The sequence below is a fragment of the Lucilia sericata genome, unplaced genomic scaffold (assembly GCF_015586225.1).
Source record: "Lucilia sericata isolate MDLA Ls3-8-SP2 unplaced genomic scaffold, ASM1558622v1 Contig000056F_arrow, whole genome shotgun sequence".
In the NCBI taxonomy this organism is placed as follows: domain Eukaryota; kingdom Metazoa; phylum Arthropoda; class Insecta; order Diptera; family Calliphoridae; genus Lucilia; species Lucilia sericata.
Window position 1 is genome coordinate 186004 of NW_023994092.1, and position 16946 is coordinate 202949.

Genomic DNA, 16946 nt, shown 5'->3' on the forward strand with positions numbered 1-16946 from the left:
AAGAACTTGTTTTAGTGGGACCTATTGTAAAATTGATATAATAGGAACCTGTTCACTAAGTTATAGTGGATACCTATAATGTTTGCCAAAAAAAACGGTTTTAGAGGAACAGATTTCTACGTTTCGCTTTAAAATCTTTTAGATCCGCTTTTAGGGAAATTAGAACATCTTTCTTAAGCTCATAGTATAGACATTATGACACTCATCCGATATTTTGAATGTAATATTATAAGCAACGTAGCACTATTTCCATCAAACCAATACTAATGAAATGTTCAATAACTGTTGTTATTCATGTGATGATATTGCTGTCAATTCATATAAATGAATAAATACAGATTATATGTGTAAGTATGTATGTAATTCACTCAAGCGGTAAAAATGCGTAAATAAACCAGTTTAAGGATTTCTATGTTTCCTTATTTTCAACACATTCCAAACCACTAACTGACATTCAACAACAATGTAAATGGAGAATAAAAGAACTTCTAAGTTTTATTTTTGTATTTGTTGTTGTTGTAGCAGGAAATTTGTCAAATCATCATAAACGCTAATTCGAGTATCATCCAAAAATAAACACACTTAATATCTGTATGTACATATTTAGCAAGTTCTCCCAGTAGTTTTACAAGGATTCAATGTATCCTTTTTAGACCGAATGTTACCCAAATATCGTTGATTTGTAGTGTGTATGAATATTTGGATCATTTAACACTCTTTTAAATACTTACATATACATACTTAAATCTAATGACGTGCACAATACACAGGCCAACAAGATTTAAATACCTAAAGGTGTATTTACGCTATTATAATATCGCGTCATAATGTAAACTTTAGGACGCGATATATCGAAAACCTGATGTGATGAAGAAATTCTGTATCCTTTAGGAATATGTAATGATATCAGGGTTAAAAATTGGTTGAACTGTGTTATTAATTAGGAACAACCATCCCGAAATACAGGGTTACGTAATAAAAATATTGCAAACGTTTGTATCCGTGATTGTTTTTCAGCTCAAATACATTTTCTACACATCGCAACATGGTGACAGTGAACTGACTTATTGAAACATTTAGTCATTTATTCATTAATGAGTTTGGAGACAAAATAAAAATTACTTATCATGTGAAATTATCTTCAGATTAGAGGGATTACAAAAAAACGACACTAAACGAAAATTCCACTAGGTTCATACGTTCACAAATATACATTTCTATGTAAAATCTCATTGCCATAACATCATTATAAAATGACCAATGTTTTGGGCTGCTAATAACACACAAATGATTCCAATACCTTTTCTTTAAATTCACCCAAATCAGCATCAGCACTGATTATGTTGATTATTAGATTGAAAGTTATTGATTGGTCACTGCTAATCTGGCATTTCTAAAAGTCTTGTCTGATCGGTATAAAACTGGACCCCACAAATGCTCAAATGGCGGCTATACGGGCACTTTTTTAAACGCATGACAAATGTAAGTTGCGGATGTTTCCAACAGCAATGAAAATTTAATTCCTTCTCAGATACTATTTCTTAAAAAAGTTTTCCTTTTTGTCGACATTTTTTTGGGCCCCTCTAATGTACATACATAACTATGTATGTAATGAAAACTTTGAAAGTTAAGAAAATTGTTATGTGTGTTTAGTCTTAGTGGTATATTGTTATACCCTCCACCACCATCAGTGGTGATAGAGGGTATATATAAGTTTGTCTTTCCGTATCTAACACCAAGAAATATTCATCTAAGACCCAACAAAGTATATATATTCTGGGTCCTTATGAAATTCTGAGTCGATTTAGCTATGTCCGTCTGTCCGTCTGTCTGTCTGTCTGTGTAAAACACGCTCACGTTAAAACTAAGTAAAGGAAATCAACCAAATTCACCCAAAATATTTATTATTATCCTAAGCAGTTTGGTATTGAAAATCAGCAAAATCGGTTCCCAATGTAAAAAGTTATGAGTAAAAATTTCAGACTACCTCGAAAAAAATTACGTTTTTTCATAATTCTTTTAAAGTTTTCTCAGAAACTACCAAAGATATTTCGATGAATTTTGTCACACATTATTTTTTTAGGGTAGTGATCAATTATGTTCAAAATCTTTACAATCGATCCAATATTTCCCATAGCCCCCATACAAAGGTATATATTCCCGGAAATTAGTTTGTCATTAATAACTCCCTCAAATATATCGGTATCAACACAAAATTTTGTACATGCAAATATAATATGAACAGAAATCATACTGTCAACGTAGATCGCAGTCGGTCCACAATTGGCCATAGCTCCCATACAAGGTCCACTTCCGAAAAGCACTTAAACGCACATATTTCATTGATGAATAAAGCTATTGTGATAAAATTCGAGTTAAATATGTTTTGTGTACATACAAATAATTCTACGAAATTTTTTACGGATCGGTCCATTATTGGTCATAGCTCCCATATAAGGCCCACATCCGAAAATCTTTTAAAAGCTCATATTTCATTGTCAAATAAAACTATCTTGATAAAATTCGACAGAAATATGTTTAGTCTAAATATGAATCACTCTACAAAATTTTTTCCGGATAGGCCCATAATTGGTCATAGCTCCCATATAAAGTCCACTTCCGAAAATCACTTAAACGCATATATTTCAATGAATTATAAAGCTATCGGGATAAAATTCAACACAAATATGTTTTGTATACATACAAATTATTTTACAAATTTTTTTACGGATCGGTCCATTATTGGTCATAGCTCCCATATAAGGCCTACTTCCGAAAATCATTTAAAAGCTCATATTTCATTGTCAACTAAAGCTATTGGGATAAAATTCGACAAAAATATGTTTTGTGTACATTAAAATCATTCCACCAAATTTTATACGGATCGGTCCATTATTGGTCATAGCTCCCATATAAGGCCCACTTCCGAAAATCATTTAAAATCTCATATTTCATTGTCATATAAAGCCATCTTGATGAAATTCGACACAAATATGGTTAGTCTAAATATAAATCACTCTGCGAAATTTTTTCCGGATAGGTCCATATTTAGTCATAGATCCCACATAAAGTCCCCTTCCGAAAATCACTTAAACGCATATATTTCATTGAGTTATAAAGCTATCGGGACAAAATTCGACACAAATCTGTTTTGTCTTTATATGAGTCACTCTACGAAATTTTTTCCGGATAGGCTCATAATTGGTCATAGCTCCCATATAAGGTCCACTTCCGAAAATCACTTAAACACATATATTTCATTGAATTCTAAAGCTATTGGGATAAAATTCGTCAAAAAAGACGTTTTGTGTACATTTAAATCATTTCAACAAATTTTTTACGGATCGGTCCATTATTGGTCATAGCTACCATATAAGGCCCACTTCCGATAATCACTTAAAAACACATATTTCATTGTCAAATAAAGCTATCGTGATAAAATTCGACACAAATATGTTTTGTCTTTATATGAGTCACTCTACGAAATTTTTTCCGGATACGCTCATAATTGGTCATAGCTCCCATATAAGGTCCACTTCCGAAAATCACTTAAACGAATATATTTCATTAAATTCTAAAGCTATAAGGATAAAATTCGACTTGAATATGTTATGTGTATATATAAATCATTCTATCATTCATAGTTCCCATATAAGTCCCACTTCCGAAAATTATTTAAACGCACATATTTCATTGTCAAATAAAGTTATCTTGATAAAATTCGACACAAATATGTTTTGTCTTTATATGAATCACTATACGAAATTTTTTCCGGATAGGCTCCCATAGAGGGTCCACTTACGAAAATCACTTAAACGCACATATTTCTTTGAATAATAAACTATCTGGATAAAGTACGACTTGGATATGTTTTGTGAACACATAAATCATTCTACCAATTTCCGGATTGTTCCATATATGGTAATAGCTCCTTCAAAAAAATCACTTAAACGTACATATTTCATTATCAAAAGATAATGAATTTTATCAAGATAAAGATATCTTGATAAAATTCGACACAAATATGTTTTGTGTAAGGTCATAGCTCCTATACATATAAAGTCCACTTCCGAAAATCACCTAAACGCACATATTAAACATATAAATCATATAAGGACCATTTTCGAAAATTACTCAAATGCACATTAACAATCAAAGTTATCGGGATAAAATTCGACATAAATGTGTATTTTGTATATATAGATCATTCTACGTATTTTTTCTTCCGGATCGGTCCATAGGTTGTCTTAGCTTCCAAATAAGGTATACTTCTGAAAATCACTTAATACCACTTAATTCGTAATTAAATGATTATATCCGGATAAAATTCAAAATGAGTATGTTCTGTGTACAGATAAATCATTATATTAAAATGTTTTCAAACTGGCCTATTAATATACATTTTTCTCGACCTAATTATAATCAGACCTGGGATAAATGCATTAAATATGTTAATGCATTAACAATTTTTTCTACATTAAAAAAAATTAATGTTAATGCAAGTTTATTGCATTAACATTAACATGGGTACATTTAATGCATTAAATTTGCATTAACATTAAATATTTTTAAATTTAATGCATTAATTTTACATTAACATTAAATATTTGTGAAATTAATGCATTAATTTTGCATTAACATTAAATATTTTTGAATTTAATGCATTAATTTTCCATTAACATTAAATAATAAATAATAAAATTAATGCATTAATTTTCCATTAACATTAATTTATAAAAATAAGAATACAGCGCTAAAGACCTCGGTCTAACTAAATTCAAGTAAAATTGAATGTGTTAAAGTCCTTTCTAATAAGTCCTATACTCGATAATACATATTAGAAAAATAGTATGACTTCCCAGATATTCCTTTTTCAGTTTATTTTGTCTGTGGAATCTTATATAAATATCATATTTAAAACACACAAGTTTGAATGGAATATAGGAGTTATTAGATTAGATTAGATTTAATTTTAGTTGTATTTAGTTAGATCGAGGTCTTTTGTGCTGTATTTTTATTTACGTTTATCAATTTTTTTATATATTAATGTTAATGGAATATTAATGCATTAATTTTATTGCTTATTTAATGTTAATGTAAAATTAATGCACTAAATTCAGATATATTTAATGTTAATGCAAAATTAATGCATTAATTTCAAAAATATTTAATGTTAATGTAAAATTAATGCATTAAATTCAAAAATATTTAATGTTAATGGAAATTTAATGCATTAAATTTTACAAATTTAATGTTAATGTAATATTTTTTACATTAAATAAATTTTTTTTTAATTTAATGTTAATGCAAAATTAATGGAAATCGCCCAGGTCTGATTAAAATTAGTTTGACATATGCATAAATGTTAGTACCCTCAATAAGGAAACAAAAATTTTGCCAAGTTATCTAAAAATTAGATAGTTAAATGGGTTTCAATAAAAAGTAGCTTGCTGGTGGAGGGTATTTAAGATTCGGCATAGCCGAATATAGCACTCTAACTTGTTTAAATTATAACTTTCTTCTGAAACATTCATAATTATGGTTACGACAACGTTTATCATTATCCTCGATTGGCAGCACATCAAATATTGATATTGTCTAGGGAATTGAAAAACAAAACTCTGTGATATTATTACAGTTATTTATTAATACATTTACTTGTGTACTAAGTATTGCTAATTTACTAGGTACAAGACTGGTATAACGCAAAATCGTTTTTTTTAACAGAGTACTAAAAAAGTGCGTTATAAAGTCTTGCATATAGTTTTGTCTACTTTCAAAAGTGATCTTTTTTTGAGTTCCCAGCAGTTAGGGTTACTCCTAGCCACCGACTGCCCAGGTGACTAGCTTTTTTAACATGTGTTTCTCCCACGAGGAAGTCAATCGTCACCCCATAGATTACGAAGAGACAGACAAAAGCTTATGTTTGTTTTTTAAGTGTCCACTCTTTCGCATACACAAAAGTGACGATTATATTCGCCCTCGTTTACAAAGAGTACATGGCGAAAGTCGAATTAGAGCCAACCAAACGCTAGTGGAAATCACTGTCTTTTTCGGATGCATTGACTCTTTGTCCAACTAGTGGGTTATGCCAATCGTGTAGTAAATGATGATGTGCTAATATGCAAATGTAAGTGTGTTTGTTTAATAAATACTAAAAACAACTAAGCTATTTACAAAGATAAGTATTTATTTCTTCTGTGAAACATATAATTTAGCATTTTAGAAAAGTTTCGTTGCTAGATTTGGAAACTATAACCCAAAAATAGTTTTCCCAGAGCTGTGAATTATGTCATTTCCATTTTAAAATGGATTTTATTATTTTTAACACTTAAGCAGATAATTAGTTTTCTTTGAATATGTGGTTCTTTTCTTTACCAGATTGTTGTCTTGTCGTTTTTACCGTCAGTTTATTTCAAATCCTTTCCCTAACGTTCAATTTAACACACCACAAAATGCACTTGTCACTTTAACAAATCCACTAAAGCGAAGAAAGTCAAAACAAGATGAACTTTTGCCGTTTATTTCGTTATTTTTTTTTTGTCTTAAATAAAGTTGACATAAGGACATTCACACAACAATTTGCACATACTCTTACATACATACATACATGTAGTTGTACGTATGTATACTTTTTGTACAAATCTACACTTAAAATACGCAAGGATAATACACAGTCACGTTCGTTCACATTCATTCATTCACCCACTTTTCGCTCTCTCTCTCTCTCACTTTTTCTCACTTAATAGTCCTCTTTAATCCACTTGAATTGTTTTAATGAAAAAACTTTCGATATTTTTGCATTGTTCTCGATGAGTGTTTAAAAAGAGTTTTTCCTTTTAGTGGATCAATACGGATTAGAGTTTATGGAGCACAAAAGCAACAAAAGGAAAAACACACACACAAACACAGTAGAAAATCAGTGTTTTAAGAACAAGAATAGCAATAATAAAACAAAGCTAAACTTTACAAGTTTCAATGCGTTTGTAGATGTGGTACGTCAGGGACGGAAGTGCTGATCAGAATGTTTTGTGTGATTTCATATTTAAAAATTCAATGAACAATTACTTATATGTTTGTAAGTACATAAGTATTAGAAGTATAATTTTCTAAAGGAATTTCTCCATTACATCTGGGTTTCGAGATGCTATAAAATTTGTTTTTTCATCTAAAAGTCCTATCTGTCGACTATAAAATAAGAGCTTAACAGCATTCCGAAATTAAGATGTTAGTGCTCTGAAAATTATACTATTGAAAAAAAGAAAAACAAACAAACAAATGTTAATTTATCCAACCCTGTAAAGGACACAGAGTGTATGTGTGTGTTTTATTAGAAAATAGAGTAATTTGTGTCATAAAAAGTTTTGATTTTTATCTGTTATATGTATTAAAAGAAAGTAGAAGTACAAAACGATGGTAACATAAACAAAAATCTCTTTTACGCAGTTATAATCAATTAAAGGTTAATCCGGGATTAGACTTTGTATAAGTTTGTGACAGATACCTTGATTTATTTGTAATCATTATAAGTGTTCTACAGAGACAATATGTCTTTAAGTTTAGGAAATACTTATTGTGAATGTGTAAAAAGAAATTTGAGGAGTCAATTTCGAAAAAAAAATTCCTTTAAAAAGTATTTTTGGTTAAAGAAATTTATTAAAGTAATTTTTAGTAATTTTTTTATTAAAAATGATTGATTTTGTCATTCCGTTTGTAGCATATCGTAATATTGATTATGGACCCACAAAAGTGTATATATTCTGGGTCCTTATTAAATTCAAAGACGATCTAGCCATGTCTGTCTGTTGAAAGCACGATAGAGTTCGAACGGAAAGAGCTAGAGAGTTGAAAATTTCCACAAATATTTCTTATAGGTAAGGTTTGTTTGGTATTGAAAATGTGCGATCCACCTTTTCGCATAGGCCCCATACAAGTGTCGTGGGCCAAAGCTTTAACAGTCATAACTGTTTTAAAAATGCAAGTATAGCGATGAAATTCGTCACAAAGAAGTTTCACTGGCGCTCCAGTGGAACGTATGGCGTATACAAATACGGATTTGACACAGGTGTTTAAAATTTTTCTTGTGTTTAAAAACATAATGGTCGATCTCCATATTAAGATTAACATACCGAATGCTCGATTGCCTTTTGACATTCAATATGCCATATCGTCAGTAGAACCTCCTTTATTAGTAATGATGCTACCAAATCGGCATTGCGTATTTTGAACAGTATTACACCGCATGCTTTTGCTCTTATCCATATTAATCATTAGATCAGCCTTTGGTGCTTCCAGTTTTAGTGATCTGAGTTTCGATGACATGTATATGTAGCTAGACCAGCTTTCAGTTTCAGTGATATCAGTTTCGATGACATGTCTGTGTAGCTATGTGATGTCTGTGTAGCTATGTGTCGTCTGTGTATTCTAGGTATTCCAGTCCAAATATGTTTTGATGGGATTCCCTTGCAAGCAGGAGCAGTCCAGATAGCGTCATACCTTAAAGTATCGAATACCTTTTCGAAATCGATAAATACCATATACAATGGAGATTGTCATTCAGAAGACTGTTTTGCAATCACCTTCAAGGTGCTGGACTTTTATGGTCGGAAACCAGCTTGCACGTCCGGAAGAAGAAATTCTGTCACTTATTATATGTCCTATGATCTTGTTCAATGCCCTTAGTATTGTTATTCCCCTCCAGTTACGGCATTCCGTTAGGTTTCCATTTATTTCCATCATCTTTAAGGTGCTGGACTTTATGGTCGGAAACCAGCTTGCTCGTAGCGGAGGTCCGGAATAAGAAATTCTGTCACTTATTATATGTCCTATGATCTTGTTCACTGCGTTTAGTATTGTAATTCCCCTCCAGTTACGGCATCCGTTTCTGGAGGGGAATTACGGTTTCCATTTTTGGGGATTAATGACAGTAAGTAGTAAGTCCTCCTTAAGCACTTAAACTTAACTAACTTAACTTAATACAGAACTTGTACCATGTGTTCATTAAAGTATTAGAATCATTTTCTGAGACGATTATGTAATGTTCGTCGTATTACATCATCTTGACTTTTGAAGTTTTGAAGCTCATAGTTATGTTAAATATATGTATACTACAATCTGTACAAAAGTCTACATAACTAAGTTTTATATATGCTAATTTTAGTTAAGATCGGGCTTCAGTGAGCCCGATCCCATACATTGACTCCTTCAGAAAATTACTTGAACGCTCATTACTCACTTACAAACATTACATTATCGCAATGAAATTCTTTTATACCCAGCTAAAAACGATCATATATGATTATATATGGATCATCTATGAATCATATATGGACCATATATATTCATATATGTTCATATCCGAAAAATGGCGATATATGATCATGTAATATATGGACACATATATGGAAAATATATGAAAAAATGTTCCATATATGGATAAGTATGGAAATATATGGAGATTATGCCCAATTCCGCCAATTTTCGGATATGAACATATATGAAAATATATGCTTCATATATGAATCCATATATGATCCATACATAATCTTTTTTAGCTGGGTAATCATAAATCCCTAAAACAACATTGATGAGGATCAGCTCTTATTTCAACCTAGCCGAGTGCTGTAATTTCAAAACTAGGTATTTTTTAAGTGGGATACCACTTTTTTGTGTGTAGATCTAATGTATTTCTTTTCTTTAATTTCAAAATTGCAATCTCAATAAGACATATTAAGTTCAGCAATTTCTACGAAATTTAAAGCAAAAGCAATTTGTCTCGTACATACTCAAATATGCATATTTAAATATCTTGGCTAATGACATTGTCTTCCTTTTTTAAATCTCCATACAATTCATTTCCGCTTTGTCCGCATCCTTTGGCTGGTTATTGCATAATTTCCGTTTTTTTTTTTTATTTTACGAGTATACGAAAAGAAATGTCTATGTTCTATTTTATGGTTTGATGGGAATGAATGTCGATGTCGACCAATTCGTTGCAATGACAACAACTGCATCATGGGAAATTTAATTTCTTACTTTTTTTAACTACAAAAAAACTGTACGGTTTATTGCAGATTGACAAGTTCATATTCATATTGTGCTCTACATCGATCCTTTTAGGTCATGTTCTGTCACTTTTGTACTTGATTTAAAAAAAAAGCATTGTGATGGAAAGGGGCGATTTTTAAATTTTTGTTCAACAAGTTTATAAAGATTTTAAAACAATAGATCAAAAATTTAACGAAAAATTCGACTATTTCAAGCTGTCACAAACCGCTAGACTAAATATATACTCATACCAATTCGTTGTAAAGGATTAATAAACTAAAAAAATATGTATGTAAGTATATGTGAACATTTTTCCTTACAATCTTCTCTTTATGATTTTCGCATAAGATTTAAATAAAGAGTGCAACAAACTGAACAATTTTTTTTTTTTTTGTAAATTTTTCTTTCGTAATCGATTTGAAAAGGAAATTAAAAAGGAAATATTTTTGCAAATTGCTCACAGCGTTAAATTTACAACAATTGTTACATGCATTTACGTTATGTTCTATAAATTATAACGTTTATTATTTTCATTATTTAATACAAACATACAAGTACATATTAACAATTAATATTAATAGATAAAATAAAATATAAATGTTAAAGTTAAACACTCAACACTTGTGAAAACAATTTTCATTAAATATTTACTCATCGAGTTAAGTAAACACATTGAAGTCCTTGTATAGTATACATGACCAAAATTTAATTAATAATTAGTAAAATTAAATAATGTTATTTATCTATAGACATATTATAGATATTTTACTAAAAGGTAAATGCAATATAATATTAAAATGTAAAATGTATAACATACGTTACGAATATGTATTATTTATATAAATACTACTTTATATCCTAAACTAAAGAGTAAAATATTGAAATATTGTTTGTAGATCCACAAACCATTACGTTCTAAAGTGGGAAACGAGAGAGTCTGTCGATAAGCGATGTTTTATAATGAAATTGAGCATTACAGGTCCAACCGTAATATTTACATAAAATGTTCAAAACAATTAACAAGTATGAGTGTTATATTCGGATATGCCGAAGTTTATACAAAAGGGATGATCCCATATAAACATTAGGGTGATATTTGGAATAGGGCTTAAGACAATTATGGACGTGATCTTTCGAATTAGCAAAATATTAATTTTTAAAATATAAAAAAAAAAACAAAATATTTTTGTCCAATTATTAAACCAGGAACATACATATTTATAGGCGGTAGGGTAAATTTTGGACCGATGTCGTAAAATTTTGTTGATAAGAACAATTTTCTGAAGATGGCTTTATATGTATATGAGGGGTAGGTTTAATTATGGACCGATTCTCATAAAATTGGGTAGAGAGATTTTGGCTCGTAATAAACTTACTAATGTCGAATTTCATCGCTATACTCGTATTTTTAAGCCAGTAAAGAACGTTAAAATCATTTTTTGAAGGGGACATTATGTGGGGGGTAGGGACAATTATGGACCGATCCTCATAAAATTTGGTACAGAGATTTTAGCTTGTAAAAAACTTATTGATGTATTTTTAATCCAGTAATGAAGAAATTTTCTGAAGGGGACCTTAGGGTCAATTACAGACCGATACTTATAAAGGAAATTTTTGCTCATACAAAACTTGTTTACGTGAAATTTCATCGCTGTAGTCGTATTTGAGTGTTATAGTCAGTAATGAGCGTTACAGTAATTTTCTGAAGGGGATCTTATATGGGGGTGGGGTCAATTATAGACCGATCCTCATAAAACTTGTTTGAGAGATTTTGGCTCATATAACCCTATTTATGTTCAATTTAATCGCCTTACTCGTACTTTTAAAATATTTATGCTCGTTAAAGTTATTTTTCGGGGGTCCACTTGTATGGGGGCTATCCGAAAACGTGAACCGATATTGCACATTTGCAATACCAAACAATCCTTATCTATAGAGAATATTTGTGGAAAATTTCAACCATCTAGCTTATTCCGTTCGGACTCTATCGTGCTTCAACAGACAGACGGACAGACGGACGGGCATGGCTCGATCGTTTTAGAATTTAATAAGGACCCCGAGTATATATACTTTTGTGGGTCTATGACCAATATTTCGATGTGTTACAAACGGAATGACAAAATCAATATACCCCCATCTTTTTTGATGGTGGGTATAAAAATAAATGAGGAAGACAGTTCTGATGTTGAGCAAGTGGCCAGTGTTGAACATCAGGTTTGGTTAGACAATTTTCTCTATGTGAAGGCGTAGCTATCTTGTCCGATAAATTATTTCCTAGGACATTTAGGTGCCTAGGTACCCAGAGCAGTTCTAGGTTCAAATAGCTCGCTTTATCTTTTAGAGACTCTTGACATTCGCCAATCAGTATGGATATTGTATTATATTCTATGGTAACTCATCCAATTTACTACTCTTTTTATAGCTGAAATTTCAGGTTGTAATATGTCTTAAGCCCAACATTTGATCATAACGTGGTATAGGTTGAAATGGTTGGCTATCTCGTCAAGAGACTCTCGATATTTGCGAACCAGATAAAGATTTAATGGCAGGTTTGTTGTCAGTACAGATTCAGATATTCACGTTTTACATCCTAGAGCAACTTTTCTAGTTTACAATTGTTATTATAGCTGTAATATATCTAAAACTCACCATTTTATCTTAATGGGTCATATAAAATCTGTCTGTTTTAACCGTTGAAAACTTGGCCCCATCAGTAACGATTTCGATTATTTCATTATCATAGCCGTCAGGAATGAATAAAATAGTTTTATTCTCAAAAATCGTTAACAAATTCAGTTCCAAGTCCATTTAAACTAATACCCAAAACATCAATGAAAACATGTGAATGTGAATCTACAATTCAAACTAGATTTCCAAAATCAATATATTAGACACATTTCTCAAATTATTTTAAGTCACACGGAAACAATTAGAGACTGTACTCCATAGCGTTTAGATCATCTAAATGTTTTTCCAAATAACCCAAGAAATTCACAAAGCGGACTGAATCGTCTTTAAAAAATGGTACAAAAACTGGTATATTTTGTGCAATAATTCTTATTGTTATCACGTTGTAGGCCTATAAATCGTATCTGTTTGACCTTTTTCGAATTGTAGATTCATTAATTTAGGAGTTGAGGCATACGACATCTTATTTTTATAATTTAAACTAACATGTTCTATAGCCACTGAGTATAGCAATCATGACGATTAAACAAAATTTTCTACTTCATATTACGAGATTCTAAATATGTATAAATGTATATAATTTTACACACTTTTTATATTCTGTCTCAAGGACTTTTGGAAAACAATTGTTGTGTCTAAATCCATTTTTACAATTCATAAATTTTAACCATTAATATTAAATGCAACATTGTCTAGCATGTCTGTTGGCTGTCTATAAAAATGTTTTGTTTTTTTTTTGTCCTTTTATTATTTTTTATTGTTCGTATCGATTATTTGTTGAATGTTCAGTTACAAGTACCATCACTTCACTTACCTTGAATGTTTCCAAATCATTTTTCTCGGAAATTTGCTTCAAAACACCCACATTGATTAAATTATTACAATATTGAAGTGTTAACATACTAATATCCTGTTCACTCAAGTGATTGCAATTGTTTTGTAGCGATGATATGAACCATTTCATCAACATTTGACCTGGAAATGGAATAGAGTATAAAAGAGAAAAAACAACAAATTAATTTTATTTGTACTAACATTTTACTTTTATACAAAAAAAAAAAAAACAGCAGCAACTAAACATAAAACTAAAACAAACGTATGTACGTACTTATTTTGAAAGAATCGTAAAATAAATTGAAAACTTCAATTAATGTGGCCATTAATTGACGAAATACTCTTTGTGAATCTGTGAAATTTTTTGTTATTTTTTGTCAACTAAAATAAGTAAATACAATTAAACACGGAGAAGATTCGTTCAATACTAAATGAAAATGACATCTATTTTTTTTTGGTTTGTGTGATTTTGTTTTTAATTTAAAAGAAAATCTTCACAAAAGGAATATATTTTTAGAATCGTATTTAAAGTTGTTTTTAATATACCAGTGAACAACTTGTATTAAAGAAAAATTTTATAAATAGAGATTCAAATCCAGAGAATATAATCGAGTTAATACAGTTGATTCTAAACTAGCGCTGAATCTTGTTCTTTGGAAATATCAAGGTACATATTGTTGTTTGTAGCTAAATGTATACTTTTATTCAGTGTTACACCTTTTTTCATATAAAATGTTACAACAAATACCGGATAATATTTTCAAAGAACGCATATCAGCACTGGTTAGTGGCAACTCCATTAACTTTAGACATAGGTCACTGACAATCACAACATTTTTATAAAGTTTTGACAGTTGTTTAGATTTTGAGAAGCTACCGAAATATTGTATGTGTGTTGGGTTATCACTATTAAGAATCTATTTTTGTCAAAACGTGTGGCATGTTTTTTGTAGAAGTTCCTCATTTCTTTAAAAAATGAATGCACATTTCTCCAGAATGCAAAGATAAATACAACGAACGCAATGTGGGTGTTGTTGATTTGGCTAAAAAAAAATTAAATTTTGTATTTAAACGAACTAAAATTAGGGTGTTTCTTCAATAGGAGGAATATGGTTTGGATATTATCACATTTATAGCGACTTTTAATAATTAAACATTTTGATTTTTAATCAAAGGAGTTAAAACAAATATAGAAATTGGAATTATTAAATAAGTTTGGTTATATGTACGTACGTGTCGGATTTTAATAATTTAATTTAATTAATTTTTTTTTTCATTTTAAATTTTCCATAAAAATTCGTTCGTTGAATCGTTAAACATTAATCTTATTCTCAATTTTAGTAAATGGTTGTGATGCAGAAAAAGACACCCTAATACATACAAATTTATGATTTATAATTTAAAGATTTCTTTGTATTAAATTTATTTATTCTAATTTGACATTTAGACAATTTTTAACACCTTAACTATGAGGAGCATAATTAAGTTAAAAACATAAATTCGATTTTTTAAAGCAAAATTGTATTTAGACAACAATTAACCTCTTAAATATAAATGCACTGAAAAGTGTTTTAAATTTCAGCCGATTTTAATGTGTGAACGTAGTGTAACTAATGTAATGTAACTAAAGAAGGCATTATGATGCCTTTTATATGATTTGTATATTTTTCTTTCTAGATGTTTGAGTGAAAATGAAATTGAACTGTGGGTTTTTTGCACTTCCGAAAACTAAATCCAACTTACAGCTATTTTAAACCCTTTTTCAAAATTTAAATTAAAAAATTATTCCTTACACTGGAGGATCTTATTTTCTCCAAATCGGTAAACATGGGAAGGTTAGGTTATTAGGGCAGTTGGCTTGGGTCCATGTATTGTTTCCGATGTGATACCCAGAAGGAGATAGCGCCTCAACCCTCCCATGGGACATTAAATGTCCATGTTCAATACGGAGTCAAACCCAACCTGAGGCATGAACTAAAGGTTATATTCTATGTCGTGATAGTGATAGCAGTCCTGATAGAAGAGAGGGCGGGACATTGACAAACGAAATGTTCAATAGTCTCCTCCTCTTCATAACAACTTCTACAGAAGTCGTTGTATGAAAGATTCAATCTTCTAGCATGCGCACCTATTTTACAGTGCCCTGTCAGTATGGCTACTAAAAGTCGTAGACTAACTCTTGAAAGCTCCAACAGACTATGAGACCTTCTACCATCATAGAATGACCAGGTCTGTCTAGAAATTGAGCAAGTAGTCAGGGATGCTCACCTGATTTGAGCAGTCCCGAGAAGATCCTGCTGAATTAGAGATTTACAGCAGGAAAGTGGAACACCAACAATTGAGTCAGCTTCGTTGATATGTAGGCAAGAACCAAGTTTTGCTAGTGCATTCGCAATATTATTCCCCGACCGACATTCGCGAACCAGTCTGGATGTCGTATAGACACCAATTAGAGATTTCATGGTCGGCTTACTGTCAGTACAGATTGAATATCCTATAGTACACAGAGGGAAAAAGAAATATACACTCCTGGTACCAAATTGACACCAAACTGTTGATAATTTTTCAATACCATCCGTTGTCAAAGTTTATACATACGTTCGGCAACACTATGTAATTTTGACAACATTGCAACAATTCTTTGTCGAAATCTAAATTTTATACACATCTGTTGTCTAAATGTTAACAAACGTGGTAAGCTCACTATTGACAAACAATCCGTTGCCAATTTATAAATTCTTTGATGTCAATTTGGTACCAGGCGTGTATATTTCCTTTTCCCTCTGTGTACTTCATCCAGTTTGGGGCTCTTTTTATGGCGGAGATTTGAGCCTGTACATAATATACTGCTATGGTCGTGCAGCCTGAAACTCGCTCTTTTATTAAACATGGATATAAAGAAGCCACCTCCCGCATCCTTTGATGATTTGGATCCGTCAGTATAGATATCGATACATTTACTAAATGAAATGAGTCAGTCGCTATCGATAGCTCGAGCATGTCAGGCAGGAGAATGGGAGAGCAGTAGTAAATGTTTCTGTAATAAGTAGTCCGCTTATATATTTTTGTTACTAACACATATTTAGAGATATATACTGCTGTCAAAGAGTCGGACTACTTATTATACTTTGGTATCTAGTGAACATGGGAAAAAACTATTAAATTTAAAAAGTTTAAAGATATAAATTCGATAACATCGTAAAAAAATTAATATTACATAACACCATTGAGGGGCTGGTTATGTAAGTCGTAAAATGAAAATATAGAGAGAATTCAATTCGTCATTAAAAAAACACAGATGTTATTAAAATTGGAAACAAACGAAGATCATTAAAAGTGTGTACGAAGCTAACAGCTGTTCATAAATTATCTAAATG

At 30.8% G+C, this 16946-nt stretch overlaps 1 protein-coding gene across 4 annotated transcripts in view; it reads right to left on the reverse strand.

Annotated features, from left to right (window-relative positions):
* LOC119616074 (protein cappuccino) overlaps window positions 1-16946 on the reverse strand; it is an 82654-nt gene that overhangs the window by 4986 nt on the left and 60722 nt on the right. For all 4 annotated transcript variants that reach the window (XM_037972222.1, XM_037972221.1, XM_037972223.1 and 1 more), the window contains one exon: window positions 13550-13710. In XM_037972222.1, the coding sequence (XP_037828150.1) occupies window positions 13550-13710 (161 nt within the window). The remainder of the gene's footprint in view (window positions 1-13549; window positions 13711-16946) is intronic.